The sequence below is a fragment of the Acinonyx jubatus genome, chromosome D3 (genome assembly GCF_027475565.1).
Source record: "Acinonyx jubatus isolate Ajub_Pintada_27869175 chromosome D3, VMU_Ajub_asm_v1.0, whole genome shotgun sequence".
NCBI lineage: Eukaryota > Metazoa > Chordata > Mammalia > Carnivora > Felidae > Acinonyx > Acinonyx jubatus.
Window position 1 is genome coordinate 9,325,993 of NC_069392.1, and position 22,739 is coordinate 9,348,731.

A 22,739-nucleotide genomic window follows, 5' to 3' on the forward strand; every position below is an offset into this window, starting at 1 on the left:
GTGGAGGTGACTTAAGAAGCTGCATAAATTTACAGTGTGACAAGTTGTCTCCATCTCTTCAAAGGCCCCTCTTTGATTCTTCATATTCCTCTCTCAGAAAAATAGGTGCCTCGGGGGCCTTGGAAGACATTTCCACCTGGTGATAAGGTTTTGCCTCACCCATTTAATCCTTGAAGACTTTTTGCGTGGAGCTCCACTTATGTTTTCCAGAGATTGGATTGTTCTTAGGGCCTCTGCAAAGCTGAGGGGTCCCTTCTGAGCAGGCCAGCTCCAGCTAACTCAGGCAAATGCCAGTTTCTTGCTCTTCTGACCAAGTGAAACGAATCTGTGTCCAGAGTTCAGTCTTGTTATGAAGCTGAAGGTTAATTAGGATGTTCCTGAGCGGGAGCCACGGATTTGAGCCCCTTGGGGTGGGAGAGAGCATCTCAGGGAAGCACTCAGCTCAAGCTACAGGCCTCCGCGGAAGCTCCTCCCAGCCGTCACGCCAGTCTCAGGCGTGGTTTGGCCGAGTGTGAACTGAGGGATGCACAAGGGCGCTTTTCATCCTCAGGCTTAAAGCATTCCATTTTAGCATGGTGGGTTGCCATGACCGTGCTTGTGGTTGATAAACAGAACTGAAAAGCTTTTCTTCGTGGAGCGGGAGTTGGCAAGAAAGACAAAACTGGACACCTGCACAAAGTGAAGATGATTGTGGTGTAAATGGAGTGGCCTTTGCCACACTGTAGTGGACCTGGGCTGGCACAGTAGGCCTGGGGCTCCATCACTTCTGGTGCCCAAGTCGGAGGTGCATCCCTAATCAGAATGTCCTGCATCCCAAATGAGGTACTTGTTAGAGAGCAGGAATGCCCAGCTCTATCCTTCCGAACTACTGTCGTTATCTTTGTTTTCAAACTTGCAGGCCCATTGGAACTCCTTCAGTTTGATCATGGGCAGTCAAATCCAACCTACTACATCAGGCTAGCTAACCACCAGCTGGTTCTACGGAAGAAGCCCCCGGGGACACTCCTTCCATCCTCCCATGCAGTGGAGAGGGAGTTTAGGTAACTTCTCAGAGCTGGGGTGTGCTCCCCTCCATCCTCCACAGCTCAGCCCTGAGCTGACAAGTCAGCTCTCCATCAGACTGCCTTGAGACATTTAATGTATGTATGCATGTATGAATTTCCAAAATTATCTCAAATAAGAACATGTAACCTAATTTTATTCAGAAGTTTGTTTTCTCTTTTCTGTACCTGAACCTGTAGGAAACTAGACCTTTTTGGAACCTCTGGTGGAAAAAGCATTATTGGAATACTCATTAGTCTCACCTTTTAGTCTTAAAGACTAAGACCTTTAGTCTTATAAACAGTGTATCAGTGGGGCTGAGGCCAAAACAAGCATGGCATTGAGTTGGTAATTGTTGAAACTGGCTACATGGGGGTTTGTTTTATGAATCTCTTCTCATAGATGTCTGAAATTTTCCATAATAAAATATGTAAAATAATAATGGGTTGCATTACAGCCCATCCCAAATAAAATAGTTTCTTTTGAAAGTAGGAAAATTTAAACATAGCAGGTTGAAAAAAAAACCTAGCTCCAAATTCTTTGAAACTGAGATGAAAATTCTGGATGGTCTCCAGAGTGGGGGTTACTTTCCTGGAAGCCTTTCTCTTCCTCTGCTTCCTTCTTCCTTCCAGCCCATTATGTTCTGTAGAAGGAATGTTGCAGAGTAGTAAGGAAAATGTGACTTTGGCTCTTGGTCCCTTCTTGTTCTCACTGTTTACTGTTTCTTCTTCGGACTTTTTAGTTCCTAGAATCTGACTTCTCCAAGTATTGCAGGCAATGGTGACTGAGAATTATGAAGCTTTAGGGGTCTTCAGAGGAGAAAACCTGTAGCTATTTCTGAACATTTATATATGTACCCACATAGTAGCAGGTTTGTATTTAGAGGAAAGAAACCCTAAAAGTGTGAAACCCCCACTCTATTCTCATGCATCCTGCTTGTGAACTCTGACCATTCCCAGGGGTACTGAGGAGTTCTGGAGGGCTGTGGTGACATTCCAAAAATCCAGGAATGCAGAGAATTTCCATTTTAGTAAAGGAATAAAATGGGCATTTGAAGATGAAATGTAATATAGTATCTGCTTATAAAATGCTAAATGTTGGGGGGGGGCGCGCCTGGGTGGCTCAGTTGGTTAAGTGTCCCACTTCGGCTCAGGTCATGATCTTGTGGTTCACGAGTTCGAGCCCCGCGTCGGGCTCTGTGCTGACAGGTCGGAGCGTGGAGCCTGCTTCAGATTCTGTGTCTCCCTCTCTTTCTGACCCTCCCCCCGTTCATGCTCTCTCTCTGTCTCAAAAATAAATAAATGTTAAAAAAAAAAATGTTAAATGTAGGGGCACCTGGGTGACTTAGTCAGTTAAGCATCTGACTTTGGCTCAGGTCATGATCTCATAGTTTGTGAGTTCTAACCCTGTGTTGGGCTCTGTGCTGACAGCTCAGGGCCTGGAGCCTGCTTCAGATTCTGTGTGTGTGTGTGTGTGTGTGTGTGTGTGTGTGTGTCTTTCTTTCTCTGCCCCTCCCCTGCTCACACTCTTTCTCTCAAAAATAAATAAACATTAAAATGCCAAAGGTAAATCTGAACAACTTTGGGAATTTTGGAAAACAGCATGATACAATTTATTAAAAACTTCATTGTAGTCACACTTTGAGATCTAACAATTCCAGTTAGAGGAATGTCTCTTTAAAAAATAATTCTAAATAGGGAAAACAGCTTTATGCAGTAATATGGTCACCACAATGTTGTTTTAATAAAAAATTGCAAACACCCAAAAGGTACAATAATCAGGAGATGATTAAACCTTGGTCTATCTACTTGTTGCCATAACAACAATAATAGTAATAGCTGACATTTACTGAGCATTTAGTATGTGCCAGGCACTGCAGTAAATGTTTTGGATGTATTGTTAACCCAAAGCATTCTCACAACAACTCATGATATGTTACTATTATGGTCCCCATTTTATAGGTGAGAGAAGCGAGGATTAAAGAGGTTAAGCGGTATCTCCAGGGACACACAACTAGCTGTGAGTGACGGAGTTGGGCATCATACCTGGGAGGCAGTAGGATTTCACAGCCCAGCTTTAATGATTGTGCTATTAGTGTAGCCAATAATATGCCTGACACAAAAATGCCATGATAAAATTTTAACGTGATAAAAACAGATAGAAACCACATATAGTTCTATCCTGTTTTTTTGTTTTGTTTTTTAAAGATTTTATTTTTAAGTAATCTTTACACCCAACCTGGGGCTCAAACCCACAACCCCAAGATCAAGAGTCACACACTGTACCAGCTGAGCCAGCCAGGCACCGCCTATTTTTTTTTTTTTAAAGACTTGTGCACTGAAACAAAAATATTAGAAAAGAACACAACATTATTTACCATGGTCATGTTGGACCAGCATGTTTCTGTTCCTCAACTGTAAGCAACAGAAACCCACCTAGACTGACTTAAGTCTTCATTTTTAAAAAAGGAAGAAGAGTAAAATTTATTGACGTCACAATTTAAATCTTTCAGGCATAACCAGATCCAAGGGCCCATATAACGTCACCAGGACTCACTCATTTTCTCTCTCTCTTCATCTCTCCACTCTTCTTTCCTCTGTAACCTCAGTGAATGTTCCAGCATACCTCCTGAGATTTGACTCATTGGCCCAATGTGTTGTCTGGGGTCAGGAGGATGCACTATTCAGATTGGCCAAATCTGGGTCTTGTGCCCATCCTTGGGACCAGGGTTTGCATCAGTCCCACCCAGACCATGTGGACTGACGGTGGGGGAGAGCGGTTTCCTAAAGGAAAGCCCAGGTATGTTATCAGAACTTGAAGCAAGGAAAGGACACCAGGCAGGCAAAAAGCAGGAGCCAGTTACTGGTGATAAGACTGAGTAATTATTGGGGCGCCTGGGTGGCTCAGTCGGTTGAGCGACCGACTTCGGCTCAGGTCATGATCTCGCAGTTTGTGAGTTCGAGCCCCGCATCAGGCTCTGTGCTGACAGCTCAGAGCCTGGAGCCTACTTCAAATTCTATGTCTCCCCCTCTCTCTACCCCTCCCCTGCTCATGCTCTGTGTCTCTCTGTCTCTCAATAATAAACATTAAAAAAAATTTTTTTTAATGAAGAAAAAAGACTGAGTAATTATTTTTCTATTTAAAACATGAAAAAATTTCTTCCTTAAGTGATTTATAAAATTTACCAGTAAACCCATCAGGGACTGGAGTTTTTAGGAAAAGGTTTTTTGATTATGGATTCAATTTATAAATATTGGGTTATTTGGATATTTTATTTCATCCTGTTTTAGTTTTGGTAAGTCATAATTTGCAAGGAATTTGTCCATTTGTCTAATCTATCAAATTTATTGTTCATGATATTCTTTTATTATCCTTTTAATGTATATAGGATCTGTAGTGATTTTCCCTCTTTTTCATGATATTGAGTGATAATTTGTTCTTTCTCTCATTAGTCTATTTAGGGATTTATCAACTGTTTTCAAAGAAGAGTGTTTCACTTTATTAAATCTTTCTGTTTTCTGTCTCATTTATTTCTGTTCTATCTTTATTCCTTTCCATCTACTTACTCTGGGCTTATTTTTTCCTTTATAGTGTAACTGATTTAAAGTCTTTTTACAAGTATTTAAAGTTATACGTTACTTTCTAAGCACTTCTGTATCTCACAAATTTTGACATGTTGTATTTTTTTTTCAACGGTTTTTTTTTGGTTTTTTTTTTTTATTTATTTTTGGGACAGAGAGAGACAGAGCATGAATGGGGGAGGGGCAGAGAGAGAGGGAGACACAATCGGAAACAGGCTCCAGGCTCCGAGCCATCAGCCCAGAGCCTGACGCGGGGCTCGAACTCACGGACCGCGAGATCGTGACCTGGCTGAAGTCGGACGCTTAACCGACTGCGCCACCCAGGTGCCCCGCACATGTTGTATTTTTTATTGTTATTACAGTTTAAAATATTTTCTAATTTCCCTCGTAATATCTTGTTTGACCCATGGCTTATATGAAAGTGTGTTCTTTAATTTGCAAATATTTGAGCTTTTTTAAAAAATGTTTTATTTATTTAAGTAATCTACACCTCACATGGGGCTCAAACTCACAACCCTGAGATCAAGAGCTGCATGATCTTCCGATCAAGCCGGCCAGGCACCCCTCAAATATTTGAGCTTTTTCTACGTGTCATAAATTAATGATTTTTAGTTTAATACCATTGAGATCTTAGAAATACTGTTTAAGATTTCCGTTACTTAATCGTATGAACCAGCATATGATTTATCTTGGTGAACGTACTGTGTGTACTTCAAAAGAATGTGTATCCTGCCCTTGTTGAGTATTGAGGGAATGGCCATCAGGTCAAGTCGTTGGTAGTTATCACTTGGAACTTTGTCTTACTGTTTTTTGTTCTAGTTCCATCAGTTACTGATAAAGGGGTACTGTAGTCTCAACTATGATTGTGGATTTGTCCGTTTCTCTCTGTAATTCTGATTGTTTTTCTTTCATTTTGAAGTCCTGTTATGAGGCATGTACACATTTATGATTGCAATATCTTCCTGATGGATTAATTCTTGTATCATCTGGAAATGTCCCTCTGCTTCTGGTAGTACTCTTTGTCTTAAAGTGTCCTTTCTCTGATATTAATGTGGCTATTTCTTAAAAAAAATTTTTTTTAACATTTATTCGTTTTTGAGAGACAAAGAGAGAGAGAATGTGAGTGGAGGAGGGTCAGAGAGACACAGAATCAGAAGTAGGCTCCAGGCTCTGAGCTGTTAGCACAGAGCCCGACGCAGGGCTCAAACTCACAGACCATGAGATCATGACCTGAGCTGAAGTTGGCCGCCTAACCGACTGGGCCACCCAGGTGCTCCTTTCCCTATGTTTTTATATATAAAGAATGTCTCCTGTAGACAGCATGTAGCTAGGTCTTGCTTTTCTGTGCAATACAACAATCTCTGTCTCAACTGAAATGTTTAGTCTAATCAATATAATGTAACTATTGATATATTTGACTTAAGTCCATAATTTTGCTATTTGGTTTTTGTTTCTTCCATCTGTTGTTTGTTCTTCTTGCATACTTCGGGGTCAATTGGATATTTTTTAGAATTCTGTTTTAATTCCTGTGTACACTAATTTTAATTCAGAAAAATAATTTCAAGAAAATCTCATCAATTCAGCCAGCATTTTCATTCATTTTTCTTTATTCTGGCAGGATAATGAAAGCCCTTGGAAATGCTGGGGTGCCTGTCCCCAGAGTTCTTGACCTCTGTGAAGACTCAGGGTAATGATGAGATTTATTTATTTATTTTTAAATGTTTATTTATTTATTTGGCGGGGAGGGGCAGAGACTGAGGGAGAGAGAGAATTCCAAGCAGGCTCTGCACTCACCGGGGCTCAATCTCACAAACCGTGAGATCATGACCTAAGCCAAAATCAAGAGCCATATGCTTTAACCCACTGAGCCATCCAGGTGCTTCCAGATTGATTGATTGATTGACTGATTTGTTTTAATGTTTATTTATTTTTGAGAGAGAGAGGGAGAGAGAGCAAGTGGGGCAGAGGCAGAGAGAGAGAGAGGGAGACAAAGAATCCGAAGCAGGGTCCAGGCTCTGGGCTGTCAGCATAGAGCCCGATGCGGGGCTCGAACTCACAAACTGTGAGATCATGATATGAGCTGAAGTCAGACGCTTAACCGACTGAGCCACGCAGACGCCACTGGATTTATTTATTTATTTATTTATTTATTTATTTATTTATTTATTTTTAAACCTTTCTTAACGTTTATTTTATTTTTGAGACAGAGAGAGACAGAGCATGAACGGGGGAGGGGCAGAGAGAGAGGGAGACACAGAATCAGAAGCAGGCTCCAGGCTCTGAGCCATCAGCCCAGAGCCTGACACGGGGCTCGAACTCACGGACCGTGAGATCGTGACCTGAGCTGAAGTCGGACGCTTAACCGACTGAGCCACCCAGGCGCCCCTGGATTTATTTTTTATTACATATTCAAACTACAGAAGAGAAAAGCCCATCTAGTTGCTCAGATCCCAGTTTGTTAGAATGAAGACAAATAAAATGTGGATGGGAGAGAAGAAAGACTTTAGAGCATTCCCACCCCCCTACCCCCCCCCCCCCCCGCCCCAAGAGCTCACAGATCTGTAAGTTATCCTGAAAGATGAAGAAATATTTGCTTTTGTGAGAATTGGATCCACCTAGCTTCATGTTTGTTTTTGTTAATCTTATTGTGGTCCTTCTAAGTTGTTTTTAAACTGCTTTGCAATAACCTTTTTGAATTTTTTTTTGTCCCACCTATTTAATTATGAACATTTTGAAACATAGAAAAGTTGAAAGAAAAAGTAGCATAAAGAGTTCTTATCTAGATTAAAATGTTGCTAACATTTTGCCATATTTGCCTTCTGTATGAATATATGTATGTTTACATATGTGTATAGGTGTATGATATAAATAATTTTATATAATTGTAATTACACACTCTAATAATTTTATACATTTTATAAATATATTTCCTTTTTCTATATATATTTTTAGCTGAATCTTTTGAAGTAAGTTGCATACCCCTCCTAGAAATAAAGACATTTTCTTTCATAATCAAAGCAGCATTATTACACTTAAGATAATTAATAATTTAATAATAAATTTAAGTTCTAGCCCATGGTCAAATCAGGATAAACAGTTTTAATGGTAGAATTTTCAAAACAAGTTTTTAGAACAGTCAACTGATTTCTAGTAATGTCTAGCCTCCTCTCAATATGCTTTCCTACATTATCACTCTTAAACTCCATTCCATAGCTTCCCCAAGTGGACCTAATGGAAGAGAGGTATGTGGCAAGGATGTATAGACAGGGCTGTGTGTGTGGACTGGTTTGGGGATGGGGTGCTTCTAACCTGTGTTCGTGTACGAAGGAGAAAGGAAACATCCCTGGGCCTGAACTCCTTCCTCAGTTCTTGGAATGAACACACAGGACCGTTAGAGCAATACCATGACTAACAGCCTGCCATGTTATGAGCTGGGCCACTGAAACATCCTGTCTGTGTCCCTCCCAGGGTCATCGGTACTCCTTTCTATCTGATGGAGTACTGCCCAGGCCTCATCTACAGAGACCCCTCTCTGCCAGGCTTGGAGCCCACCCAGAGGAGGGCCATTTACACTGCCATGAACAGAGTCTTGTGCAAAATTCACAGCGTGGACCTCAACGCTACAGGCCTAGAAGACTACGCGAAACATGGTGAGCACAAGGCCATTTGTCTTTCATGCTGATAGTTTCCTTATGGTGCCCCTGGTTTTAGGATTTGCGTGATGTCAGGTTGTTCACGCACCTAGTGTTTGCTAAATGTGATGTGGGCTTCATAGCCTCCTGCTGGGAAATCCAGTTACATTTTAATGGAGGTGTCACTTACCTAGAATACGATGTTCTATCCTTGGGTACATCCCTTCATGGACTACAGAATCTCTCTTCCCTGCAACTTTATCATGCTAGACCATTTTAATCTTTCTTTTTTCTGATACCAGCCAGGAGTATTTAAGATACTTTTTTCTGTTTTTTACTCTTTCCCCTAAATATTCTTTTCAACAGGGATAGACTTTTAAAATGCCATTATGCCAAGGTATTTTGTTTGCAGAGTTTGTTTCTGCTTGTTTTTTGTTTTTTTTTTTTAATGTTTATTTTTGAGAGAGAGAAAGAGAGCAAGTACGAGGGAGGGGCAGAGAGAGAGGGGGACAGAGGATCCGGAGCGGGTTCCTCACTGACAGCAGAGAGTGGGGCTTGAACTCAAGAACTGTGAGATCATGACCTGAGCTGAGGTCTGATGCTTAACCCACTGAGCCACCGAAGTGCCCTCTGCTTGTTTTTTAATGTCTGAGCGTACCAGTTGCTCTTCATCCTCATTGTTATTGTCTGCTTTTGCTTTGCTTTCCCTTTTTTTTTTTTTTGTTTTTGAAGTCAGGTGTATTGAAGTGTAGATTTTATGAATTTGACAGGCACACACAATTTTAAAACCACTGTCACAAATGTCTCCGTTCTTTTGCATGCACAAACTTTAGCACAAGCCAAAGAATTTCACTCTTTCTGACTTGGAAAGTACAAGAGTATTATTTGACTCTTGACCAGTATGTATTCTTGGCTGTAGTCAAAAAGAATCTCTCAGCGAAGCTGTATTTTCTTCTTTCTCTGCTTTTAGCCTAAATGTGCCTCTTTTCTGTAGGACCACATCAAAGGCTATAGTATGTGTCCAGTGTATATCAACTTCCTACCGTTTCTGCCAAAGTACCTAAAGTTCCACCTCTCCACGGGCACATGATCTGAGTCCCTACTCAGATCACTCTGAGACACTTAGCTACAACAGAGCAGGCCTGCTGACCTCCTAGCCCATACTGAGGGAGTTCTTCATCCCTTCCAAGTACAGCGGGCTCCGTATCATCCCCTGTGGGTTCCCCTCCACCTTGGTAGTCTCATTTGGAAATAAAAATGTGTTGTTTATCTGAAATTCAAATTTAAGTGGGTATTTTTTTTTAATGTTTATTTATTTATTTTGAGAGAGCACACACCTGCATGAGTGGGTGAGCGGCAGAGGGAGTGAGAGAGAGAGAGATTGAGAATCTCAAGCAGGCTCCATGCTGTCGGTGCAGAGTCCCCGAACGTGGGGCTCAATCCCATGAGAGCCATGAGATCATGACCTGAGCTGAAATCAAGAGTTGGCCGCTTAACCAACTGAGCCACCCAGGCACCCTGGATATCCTGTATTTTATCTGGCAGCCCTACTCACCAGTAAAAGGGCAAGTGGGCAAAGAACAACCCTTGTTGCCCATATTGATCCATTGTTTCAAGATGGAAAGAGCATTGGAGAAGTTGGATGCTAATTTATCAGCGACCTCGGGCAAGTCACATTACCTCCTCATAGTTTTCTCAATAGTAAAGGTTTGGTGTGAAAAAAAAAAAAAAAAAAAAGGCCTGTGCTGCCTCCCTCACAGGGCTGATCTGAAAAGCAAATGAGGTGGCAGCTGTCCCGGTGCTTTGAATGAAGATAAAGCCTTAGGCAAATGAAGTAGTGGGCAGTGTAACATCCTGTCCTAGAGCGAGAACAGCTTATGGAAGAGCCTCTCCCATGTGCTGTCTGAATGGATCCTGTGCCTTTTATTTTATTTTATTTTATTTTATTTTATTTTATTTTATTTTATTTTATTTTATTTTATTTTAAACGTTTATTTTTGAGAGAGTGCAGGCAGGGGAGGGGCAGAGAGAAGGGGACAGAGGATCCATCCGCTCAACCAACTGAGCCACCCAGGTGCCCCCTGTGCCTTTAAAGTAGACTATTTTGACGTTTTTTCCACTGACCTCTTAGCATCAAGAGACAAAGCAGAAATCTGATGTGATTTCATGTGATCTAAGGGCCAGCATCCCAGGCCACTGGCTATGTTTTGAGTCTGAAAGCATAAAGCAGTTTCGTCATGCTTCAGGTTCACTGATCCAGCTACAGGCACACTAGATTCTTCTTTTCAAAAAAACCCTGCAATTTCTCTGGTTATGTCAGGAATCCAGCTGCTTGGCAGGGCATTGGCTATAAATAGATAGTACCATTTGTGTAAAGAGCAGTATATTTGAATTAATTTACATATTCAAATACATTTAAATATTTGCTGGCACAAGTGAATATCTCCAAAAGAATACCTAAGAAGCTGGTCACGTGGGTTGCCTTGGGGGAGGAAAAGAGCTGAATGGCTGGGCGGAGGGGTGGGAAAAAGATTACTGTTTGCCCTTTTGTCCAAGCCATGTGAATGTGTTATCTATTCAAAAGAACACATTTAAATTTGTAAAAACACAAAAGAAAGACTGAGAGAGCACACAAACAGGATTTCGAATCAAGAGGGACTTTTGACAAAGATCCTTCAGGTGCAGTCCAATTACCACAAAGAACCTTTTCACCACCCAGGACCTGCAGGGAGCACATAATCCTCCTTCCTTATCCCAGGGGGGCAGTCTGCTTCAGGAAGGATGTTTCAGCCCTTTGGCAGGCCTGAGAGAGACCAGCGGCCAGCAGAGCTAGAGACACAGGGGCAGCTGCATCTGCTTCCCGTGAAAATGGAACGTGTGCAGCACTGGACTGGTGTGTGTGAGGGGCGGGAGGTCCCAAATCCACATCGGAGGTTTTCCTGAAGGGCTCCTTTCACAAAGGCTCAGCTCCTGTGAGTTTTGTATTTGACTTCTTAGCATGATAATTTTCAAACTTACAGAAACATGAAATAGTACAATGAATAACTACACATGCCCGCTACTGATTTTAACAATGCTGAACTTTTGCCATATTCACTTTTCTCTTTCCTTCTCCCGCTTCTTCTGTTTGTCTCTCTCCCTATATATAAATATATTTAACAAAGTTGTAGAGACCCTAACACTTAACTCCTAAATACTTTATGCATTTCCTTAAAAATAAGGACATTCTCCGATACTATTATCACATCCAAGAAAATTAAAAATTTTCCCAGAATATCTAAAACCCAATCCATATTCAGATAGACTTCATCAGTTATCCCCTTATATCTTTTATAAATGAGTCCCCCTCCCCATATCAGGATCTGATCAAGGAATCTAGAACAGCACCCCTACCCCCCACCTGTTTTTTTGACACCAAGTCAGGGAGCGCTTGGGTGGCTCAGTTGGTTAAGCATCCAACTCTTAATTTTGGCTCAGGTCACGATCCCATAGTTGTGAGATCAAGCCTGGAGCTTGCTTAAGATATTCTCTCTCTCTCTCTCTCTGTCTCTCAAGGAAAAAAAAAAAGACCAAGTCAGTTGTCTTATATATTTGTCTTGATTATTTCCTTATGGTTTACTTTACTCTATTTCCTATAATTCTGAAAACTAGAAGTTAGTTCTAAAGGCTTGATTTGTTTTGGATTAAATTCCTGTGGATTTTGATCTCCACCTCTCATGACCCAAATAGATTTTCCAAAGGGCTCATGTCTGGATGCCCCAACTGTGAGTGGACTGCACAGAAGGAGCTTGACGTCTCTATCCTTATCTTCAAACCCTTCAGCCTCTGGGGACCATTGCTCTTTCAGATGAGGGATGAGGGCTTGGCTTAGATCCAGGGACCTGACACATTTATTAATTTTTAGTTATATTAATAGTGACAATTAATAATGATCAATTGACAATAACCGGGACAATGATGCCACCATTCATGGAGCAGCCTTCTGTGCAGCTAAGTATCTGGCATGTTCTGTATGGATTTCTGTTAGCCTTCACAACAGTCTTGTGGAATTTAGGTGTCAATATATTCCTATAGAAGAAGCAAATGAGGCTCAGAGAAGTTAAATCAATTGAAGACCTTGACTGTGAGCTGAGTTGACTCCAGAACTCCTTCCAGTGTCCTGGTCCCAGATATAACTTGCAAGTTCCTCAACTTTGGTATCTCTTGGGTTTCTTAGCAAACAACTGAATAATGATAGCAAATACTCATGTAGTAGTATTACATGCCAGGAACATTTCCAGGGGCCTTTACACATTTTATCCTCCCAACAACTCTCTGAGGAACATCTCACTGACGAGGAAAAACTGAGGCACAGAGAGGTTAAGTCACCTGTCTGAGATCAGAAAGATAGAGAATGGCAGAGCTGGGAACCATACCGAGGCAGCCCAGCCCCAGACTCCATGCTCTTAGCCAACCACTGTTGTTTAGCCAACAAGGGATTTTTTAAAGGCTGTTAGGAAGCTTGTAGGATGTCTGAGAGGGCCAGGAATCAGGCTTGCAGGCCATGTGGCTGGAAACAGTACCCAGATCACACTGAAATCCAGCCACAGCGGCAGGAGCATCACATGAGAAACTCCTAGGTCATCAGAAGGTGATACCACATGGCACAAAAACAGACACTCAGATCAATGGAACAGAATAGAGAACCCAGAAATGGACCCACAAACGTATGGCCAACTAATCTCTGACAAGGCAGGAAAGAATATCCAATGGAAAAAAGACAGTCTTTTCAGCAAGTGGTGCTGGGAAAACTGGACAGCAGAAGAATGAACCTGGGCCACTTTCTTACACCATACACAAAAATAAACTCACAATGGATGAAAGACTTCAATGTAAGACAGGAAGCCATCAAAATCCTCGAGGAGAAAGCAGGCAAAAATCTCTTTAACCTCAGCTGCAGCAACTTCTTACTCAACACGTCTCCAGAGGCAACGGAAACAAAAACAAAAATGAACTATTGGGACTTCATCAAAATAAAAAGCTTCTGCACAGCGAAGGAAACAATCAGCAAAACTAAAAGGCAACTAATGGAATGGGAGGAGATATATCAGATAAGGGGTTAGGATCTAAAATCTATAGAGAACTTATCAAACTCAACACCGAAAAAACAAGTAAACCAGTGAAGAAATGGGCAAAAGACATGAATGGACACTTCTCCAAAGAAGACATCCAGATGACCAACCGACACATGAAAAAATGCTCAACATCACTCATCATCAGGGAAATACACATCAAAACCACACTGAGATACCACCTCACACCTGTCAGAATGACTGACATTAACAACTCAGGCAATGACAGATGTTGGCGAGGATGCGGAGAAAAAGGTTCTGTTTTGCACTGCTGGTGGGAATGCAAACTGGTGCGGCCACTCCAGAAAATAATATGGAGGTTCCTCCAAAAGTTAAAAATAGAACTATCCTATGACCCAGCAATTGCACTACTAGGTATTTATCCAAGGAATATAGGGGGGCTGTTTCAAAGGGACACATGCACCCCAATGTTTATAGCGGCTCTATTGACAATAGCCAAAGTATGGAAAGAGCCCAAATGTCCATTGATACATAAATGGATAAAGAAGATGTGCTGTGTGTGTGTGTATATATATATATATATATATATATATATATATATATGAGATGCAGTATTACTCGGCAATCAAAAAGAATGAAATCTTGCCATTTGCAACTGTGTGGATGGAACTGGAGGGTATTATGCTAAGTGAAATTAGCCAGTCAGAGAAAGACAAATATCATATGACTTCAATCATTGGAGGACTTTAAGAGACAAAACAGATGAACATAAAGGAAGGGAAGCAAACATAATATAAAAACAGGGAAGGAGACAAAACATGAGAGACTCTTAAACATAGAGAACAAACAGAGGGGGAGGAGGGGTTGCTGGAGGGGTTGTGAGAGGGGGGATGGGCTAACTGGGTAAGGGGCTTAAGGGATCTACTCCTGAAATCATTGTTGCACCATATGCTCACTAACTTGGATGTAAATTATTAAAAAAAAAAAAAAAAAAAGTAAAGATAAAATAATAAAAGAAAATAAAATTAAAAAAAAAGAAGATGATACCACAGAGCATTAACAAGGCTTTCACTGTTTTGGTTACCTTGTGGAACTTTTGGAGGATGTTAGAGTGGCATGCCATGTTCTCATTCTCTTTCCCTCAGGGGACTATATTTCACATCAGGTGCAAACCTGGATTAAGCACTATCGAGCCTCAGAAACCAGCAGCATCCCGGCGATGGAGAGGCTCATCCAATGGCTGCCGCACCATCTTCCCAGGCAACAGAAGACCACACTGGTGCATGGGGACTTCAGGTAGGCATGGCTGTGAGGAGGAGTGAATACCTAGACGTGGAAAATGACGGGCAGGGCCCTTGAAGCGGAAATCAAACAGCTAGTCCGAACCCAATTTACAGTTGAGAATTACTTCTTCACAGAGGATCTCCTTGTGCGTGCCCTTTTAAGGCATGGTTTCTCCACCTCGGCCTCTTGACATTTGGGGCCAGAAAATTCGTTATGATGGGGGGCTGTTCTGTGCAACAGTGGGAGTTATTACAGCCCCTAGGTTTGAAAGTGCAAGTGTGTGCTCCAGTTATTACGACTGCATAAAAGACTCCTCCCAGACCGCATGGCTGTAAACAACGATGGCAGTTACTTTGCTCACGAAATCTGTCTGGGGACAGGATAGCTGGTTTCAACTGGGGAGGCTGTCAGGTTGGGGGCTGGACTCTCCTGAAGGCTCACTCACATGCCTGGCACTGGGGCAGAGAAGACTGAGCTGGGCTCCCTGGGCCTCTCTTTGGTCTCCCACGTGGTCCCTCCAGCATAGCAGCTTCTGGGCAGCTGGACTCCTTACCTAAGTGGCTCAGGGCTGCAAACGTGTGTGTTCCAAGAGAGAGGGCTGACTGGGAGGGAGCTGGTCACCTTTTCTGAGCTGGGCTCTAGAGTCTCTTAGCATGACTTCCACCTGCATTATATTTGTCAGAAGCCAGTTGCCTCAAGCAGCAAAGCATTAGACTCTTCCTTTTGTGTAAGAAGTGTCAGAATGTACAGACCTGTTTTAAATCCATCAGAGGGAAGGAGGAAGTACGAGAACCCAGAGAGGTCACTCTGTGGAGAGGGCTCCTGGACCACAGCTCTTATGGCCCTTGGGAGAGGAATATAGTGTCCCTCACCTATCTGCCTCCTTCTCGTCTCCTGCTGATGTCCTCATTGGCTGAGCCCACCTGAGCCATAGGGCAAGGGAGCCAGTGGACGTGGGCACTGAGGGGTTCATAGGGTGGGGAGTGCATTTGCAGGGGCAAATGGAAGACACCCAGCACAGAACACACCCCTAGCACTCAGTTTCCTTAGAGCTGTCTTTCCATTCCTTTTGTGGCTTATTCAGGCTGGACAACCTGCTGTTCCATCCAGAAAAGGCCGAGGTGCTTGCCGTCCTTGACTGGGAACTCTCTACCTTAGGCGACCCCCTTGTGGACGTGGCCTCCAGCTGCCTGGCTCACTACTTGCCATCCAGTTTTCCCGGGTCCCTGCTGCGAGGTAGGAACAGCTGAAGGAGAAGAGGGAACAGGGCAGCTCCATTCTCAAAGCACCTGAGGCACAGAAGTAACCGTGATCGGTTGGTGCATGAAATTGAGGTCCTGGTGGTTTGGCTGGAAAATGCATTCCTGCCAGTGGAGGGAAATATGTGTAGATGTATTTTAAGCGAGAAGGATGTGTGCATAGGCCCCTCCTATGTTTTTACTCAACTAATTTCTATCCAATTTTCTAAATAAAAAATACAAATTTATTTTAAAATGTTAGAGCCAACACAATAGCCAAAGTATGAAAAGAGCCCAAATGTCCATCGATGGAGGAATGGATAAAGAAGATGTGGCATATCTATACAATGGAGTATTACTCGGCAATCAAAAAGAATGAAATGTTGCATTTGCAACTATGTGGATAGAACTGGAGGCTATTATGCTAAGTGAAATTAGTCAGTCAGAGAAAGACAAAAATCATATGACTTCACTCATATGAGGACTTTAAGAGACAAAACAGATGAACATAAGGGAAGGGAAACAAAAATCATATAAAAACAGGGAGGGGGACAAAACAGAAGAGACTCTTAAATATAGAGAACAAACTGAGGGTTACTGGAGGGGCTGTGCGAGGGGGGATGGGCTAAATGGGGAAGGGGCACTAAGGAATCTACTCCTGAAATCATTGTTGCACTATATACTAACTAATTTGGATGTCAATTTAAAAAAATAAAAAATTAAAATAAAATGTTAGAGCCAACAAATAACAAAAGGAAAAGTTAAAATCATCAATAGTCCCAGAGATGAGCACTGCCAACATTTTCATCTTTTGGTGTGTGTACATACATTTGTTTAAATGAAAATGTGATTCTATGATTTTATGGCCTGTTTTTTTTTTCACTTAATTACTTGTTTTTATGCCATTAAGTATTTCTTCTACAGCATCATTTTTAATGATGAAATAGGATTTTTTTGAATAGAATTAATTTAATCAAGACATTTGACAAATGTCTTAAGACAAATATCTCAGTATCTCATTTGGATATTTAATTTTGTTTTCAATTTTTCTTTTATACTACCTCCCCCCAACCCTCACAAAAAAAGGCAGTGAACATCTTTGTAGGAGTATCTTTGCCTATATTATAAGGTATACTCCGAACAAAGTCCCAGGAACAAAATATATTACATGCTTCTAAGCCATGAAAATGTTACCATTGAAGGAAATCAGTACACATTTCTGATTTGTTGTAATTATTTTTTTCAAAATTTGGCAGGATCTTTCTTTCAATGCCATTTTTTATCAAACGGCAGATGGAAAATCATACGCATCCACCCTGAACTGTGGCCCAGGTGGAAGTGGAGGCCCCTCATTCCCTCCACTACTGCCAATTTAGTCTGAAACTTTTAAGGGCCAATTTGTGAATAGCTTCGTGCCAGGATCCCAGCCATGTGGGGGCGGAAGAGCTGTTGAAATAAGGAGCTGACCCTGTGAATTAGTTGTAAAACTCGTTTCCAAGGCAGGAAGTGATTTTCATAATTCAGATACCTGCAGCCACAAGGGAGTGTGTGGTCACTGCCCAGACATGGCTCTGTCTGTCGCCTCAGGTTTCAGTGACTGTGATTTCACTCAGCTGGGAATCCCTACTGCAGAGGAGTATTTCAGGATGTACTGTCTTCACTCGGGGATCTCTCCTACTGAGAACTGGAACTTCTACATGGCCTTCTGCTTTTTCCGCATGGCCGCGATCCTGCAGGGAGTCTACAAGCGCTCGCTCACAGGTAACGGGTGGCTTAGGAGAGCCTGCCTGAGGGTCTGAGTCCCAACCACTCAGCTTCTCCCCCTAGAAACCCTCCTGTGACCAATTTGGCCAGAATTCTACAATATTCAGTTAACTCAACCATCTGTCATTAATAGCATATACATATATATGTATTCTTAAATTTTTTTTAACGTTTATTTATTTTTGAGAGAGACAGACAGAGTGCAAGCAGGGGAGGGGCAGAGAGAGAGAGAGGGAGACAGAATCCGAAGCAGGCTGCAGGCTCTGAGCTGTCAGCACAGAGCTGGACATGGCACTCGAGCTCACGGACCACAATATCATGACCAGAGCTGAAGTTGAATGCTTAACCGACCGAGCCACCCAGGCGCCCCTATATGTATTCTTTAAAATATTTAAACTTAAAAAAATTTTTTTAATGTTTATTTTGAGAGAGAGAGTGTGCACATGTGCAGGCGCGAGGGGCAGAGGGAGAGAGAGAGAAAGAGAGACAGAGAGACAGAGACAGAAAATCCCAAGCAGGCTCCACACTGCCAGCACACAGCCCAATGTGGGGCTCCAACTCACGAACCGTGAGGCCATGACCTGAGCCAAAATCAAGAATCGGACGCTTAACCAACTGAGCCACACCCAGGCGCCCCAAACTTTAAAAAATTATTAACATAACATACAATTTTTTAAGAAAAAACTTACATAAGAATTCAGTCATAATACAAAATTATTTTCCTTTTTTCTCAGTACTGTTTCTTAAACATAAACACCACCCTTAAAAGTTTCATGGGTCCCCCAATTTGTTCTGTGTATCTATCTTCTCTCTTTCTCCAAGTTTCATAAAAATGTGATCATCCTACATGTATTTTTAGTACCTTCATTTTTAATTTTTTATGCTTAAGAATTCCTATGAAATATTTATATGTGTGTATATGTAGGATATGATATGTGTGTATATATAGCATATATACATATATATATAATTATTATAGATATATACTTTACAACAACATAAGGTACATTCCTTGCTTTTATTTTCACTTATTTTAATTTTCACAATATTTCATAGAGACCTTCCCATATGAATATGTACAGATATACATCATTGTTTTTGATTTCTATAGTATGTCCCATTGTATGGATGTAGTGTAATTTATTTAACCCATTCTCTTATCAATATATCTTTGGATTATTTGCACATTTTAGCAAACACAGATAGTGGTTCGTGAACACCCTCTTCTGCACATGCGTGAATAAACCCAAAGGATAAATTCCCAGAATTAGAATTGCTAAGTTAAAGTATGTGCATTTTAATTTTTTGTACATGTTGCCAAATCCCAGTAAGAGGTTTGCTGAAGGAAGAAAAAAGATTATGTGTCTTCTTTGATGGTGCTCTTACATACATCGGAAAATGCTTTACTGAACTAGCTTGGAGTTCTAGATTATATCTTGTCTGTCTGAGCTTCTGGGAAGAAAAGTTCATCGTTGCTACTCAGAACTGACGGTTGAATTGAATGTGTATATAAATGTACCATCTATCTATCTATCTATCTATCTATCTATCTATGTAAACACTCTAGTATTAATTTTAGATCTTGCAGGATAGTAAATGAAATCATCTATATCCTAAATTATTTAAGATGATAGAAAAGCAGGTTATAGTTTGTTTCCTATGTAGAAAGGAACAGCAGAACGCAGACAGAACCCGCCAAAAAGTCCTAGAAATAGTGACTAACCCAGTAGCATTCTGTACTCCTAGTTTTCGCCATGTCATCATCTCTAAATTCCATTCCCACCGGAAGGAGCCAGGACCGTGTTCAGGTCTAGGGCAGGCAATCTACAGATGAACCTGGAACACCTTGTCATATAGTAGGCTGTTGAAGACTACTCGGGTCATATCTAAAGGACTCAGGAGCCAGCTCTCATGGGCTCCTAGTTGCTAATGACAGGACACTTTGACCACCAGTAAGGATGAACTGAAATGGATGGGGAACACATCAAGTATGTTTAAATCCATGAGTAAAGAGTGACACTAAACCAGAGTCAAAGTCTCACTCACAAATTATGTGTCAGGCTAACAAAATAACTGAGGGAAAGTTTCTCTCTAGGGAAGTAGCTCAGACAGAATGACAGAATTAGCGTATCACCAGTTTTCCACCCCTCTACATTAATGGGTCCAGAAAATAAGTATCCGTGGTGCTAATGTCAGCAAGAGAGAAACAGCCAGACATTACATACCTCCTGATGCTTCCCCAAAAGTCAGACCTGGATCTGACCGAGCCGTAGTGCTAACTACCAGCTTACAGGAAACAGAGGGTCAGAGGAGCACGTTCAACATCAGCACTGAGGCACAGCCACTCACAACATCCAGATTTGGGGACACTTCAGTTTCTTCAACAAATGAATGTCAGGGGGGAAAAGAAAAGATGAAAAGGGAACCTATAGATTGAAAGGGACTTAAAAGACACATCAGCCAGTTACAGTGTTTGGATCTTATTTAGATCCCTATTTGAAAAAACAAATTATAAAAAAATTTATGCGATAGTGAAATTTGAATTCTGACTGGATAGTTAGTGATATTGGAGTCATAGTTATTTTATTTTTATTTTTTTATTTGAGAGAAGAGAACACACATCAGTGGGGGGAGAGGAGCAGAGGTGGAGAGAGAATCTTTTTTTTAAGTGTGTTTTTTTTTCATGTTTATTTATTATTAAGAGACAGAGAGACAGAGCATGAGCAGTGGAGGGGCAGAGAGAGGGGGAGACACAGAATCCGAAGCAGGGTCCAGGCTCTGAGCTGTCAGCACAGAGCCCAACACGGGGCTCTAACTCACAAACTGTGAGATCGTGACCCGAGCCAAAGTTGGTTGCCTAACCACTTTGCCTAACCACACCCAGGCGCCCTAAGTGAGTTTATTTTTGAGAGAGAGTGTACATGTGTGCACATGCGTGTGGGGGAGGAGTGAGGGAGAGAGAGAGAGAGAGAGAGAGACAATCCCAAGCAGACTCCACACTCAGCAAGAGCTTGATACAGGGCTCGATCCCATGACCCTGGGATCATGACCTGAGCTCAAATCAAGAGTTGGACATTCAACCGGCTGAGCGTCCCAGTTAACTGTTTTTTAAGAGTGATGATGGTACTGTGTGCTTTTAAGTGCTATTAGACATAAATGAAATATTTACAGATGGCATGATCTAATGTTTGGGATTTACTTCAGAAAAATCTAAGGCAGTGAGGATGGGGATGACAGAGAATGAAACAAGATTGGCCATACTTTGATGACTGTTTAAGCTGAGTGGTAGACACTTCCAGATTCCTTAAACCCTTCACTCTATTTTTATATATCTTTGAAAGTTTCCAAAATTAAGACAAAAGTCAAGTAGAGAGAAACCCAGCAGTGGGTTTGCTAGTACAACGGGAACATCTTAGCTTCCAGGTCATCGACATCCTAAGCTTGGCGGCCACCTGTCGTCCTCAGCCAGGTTCCCGTATTCTAATGAGAAAGGCAGTTGGAGTAGGGGAATTGATCGTTCATTCACAAGGATCTGAACCTCTGCCAAGCCAGGTACTAGGAACTAGCAGTACAAAGTCGTGAGCAAAACAATGTTCAGAGAAAAATCGGCACCCAGATGACTTCTAGTTTCACCCGCCCTGATCTGACGACAGGGGTCTCAATAAACAGGAATTCTCGAAAACCATATTTTTGCCTCCTCCAGAGAGCATTAGTTCTGACCAACCATTTCCCAAATTTTGTTAGGGCTTCGCAATGAAAGCTAACCAGAAATATTTAATCAAGCAGAAGGGCTGTTGGGTCCATCAGGTGACGAACAGGCCTGACTGCCTGTAGACATTTTCTAGACGACTACTGTGTTCTCACTGGATCCTGTTCCAGTGCCTGGGGATAAGCTGAGTGGACTCGGAATGATCTCTTCTGGAGTCTCGACACCTGTAAACCCCATTGGTATTGCCGCCAATGGGCCTAACAGGAAGCCATTTGACAGTTTCCAAGGTCCTGTGTGCCACTGGCTTGGCTTCACGCTTCCCTCGGCTCGGAGGTAAAACACTCCAGCACACAGGAATACACATGTGCTGTCCTTACACGACTGCGTTCCTCCGATCCTGTTGGCGCTCCTTCCCCTCCCACCCGGGAAGCCAGCCAGACACACAGAGGAAGTGACGTAGTTTTCTCACATAAAACCGGGAATCCGTTTTTTGAAGAACAGTGTAATAATGTTACACGAGGGGAAGAAGAAACCCGGCTCCACGAATGCAAATATTATTTCTGTCTAAAAGCATTTTCCTGTTTGAAGAAGGGAGGAACTTGGTATTGCCCTGGAAGGTGGGGTTTGGAGAAGGAGCATTTGTTTCAAAGGCATTCTCGGTGGTGTTAGCTCATCACTGGGTGGGGAAGGGGGGAACCATGCCCAGAGCTGGGGGCGGGGGCCTCTGATTTATAGTCGGCATGTGGGTGCTGACATTTAGGTTTCCGGTAGACGGCTGCTGAAATTCGAGAATGGAAGAAGTGCTTGTGACCACAGCTTAGGAGGCTGCAGTCTCCTCTGCTGAGACGACATGTGGGAAAAGACACAGAAGTAATGATAGCTTTAAGTCAGCCCAGGCTCTTATCGGCGACTTTCCGAGAGACAGAGCAGCACTCTGAGAGAGAGATCGACTTAAGGAGAGGAAAATGAAGAGAGCGCTTCATATTCTCTGCTAGGAAAAGGAAGTCATTATGAAGAGCAGTGAGTTCAAGGGGGTTCTTGCTTGCACATGGCATGTGCAGTCAGAGTAACGGGCTGGGGAGATGCAGCCACTCATGAGAGAGTGCGCATCTGCCCTCACTGCCCTCACAGTGACTCAGGGAAGGGGGCTGTCTGGTTCCCGACTGCCCCCCTCCCCACCCCCCCCAGGGCCTGGGTCCATGACCGCCCCCGGAAGGTGCTGAGTAAAGACTTGTCTGGCGGCCTGCCTTCTCTGCTATGTAGCACATGGATTTGGCTCCTGATCTGTAAGAATAGCATAATATCTTTAACACCAAAGCTTCGTGAAAATGGCTCTTTGGGGAAATTGGCTGTGGCAGGGACCAGAAGAAAAATAGGCCTCTGCAAAGATCTATTTATCGATACAAAGAGAATGAGGA

At 42.3% G+C, this 22,739-nt stretch overlaps 1 protein-coding gene across 3 annotated transcripts in view; it reads left to right on the top strand.

Moving 5' to 3' along the window:
• ACAD10 (acyl-CoA dehydrogenase family member 10) overlaps positions 1–22,739 on the top strand; it is a 51,151-nt gene that overhangs the window by 17,216 nt on the left and 11,196 nt on the right. For 2 of the 3 annotated variants that reach the window (XM_027044298.2, XM_027044297.2), the window contains exons 7-12: positions 899–1,040; positions 6,241–6,309; positions 8,091–8,272; positions 14,472–14,622; positions 15,695–15,846; positions 17,436–17,609. In XM_027044298.2, coding sequence (XP_026900099.1) covers positions 899–1,040; positions 6,241–6,309; positions 8,091–8,272; positions 14,472–14,622; positions 15,695–15,846; positions 17,436–17,609 — 870 coding nt within the window. The remainder of the gene's footprint in view (positions 1–898; positions 1,041–6,240; positions 6,310–8,090; positions 8,273–14,471; positions 14,623–15,694; positions 15,847–17,435; positions 17,610–22,739) is intronic. The other variant, XM_027044299.2, reaches the window with a different exon arrangement.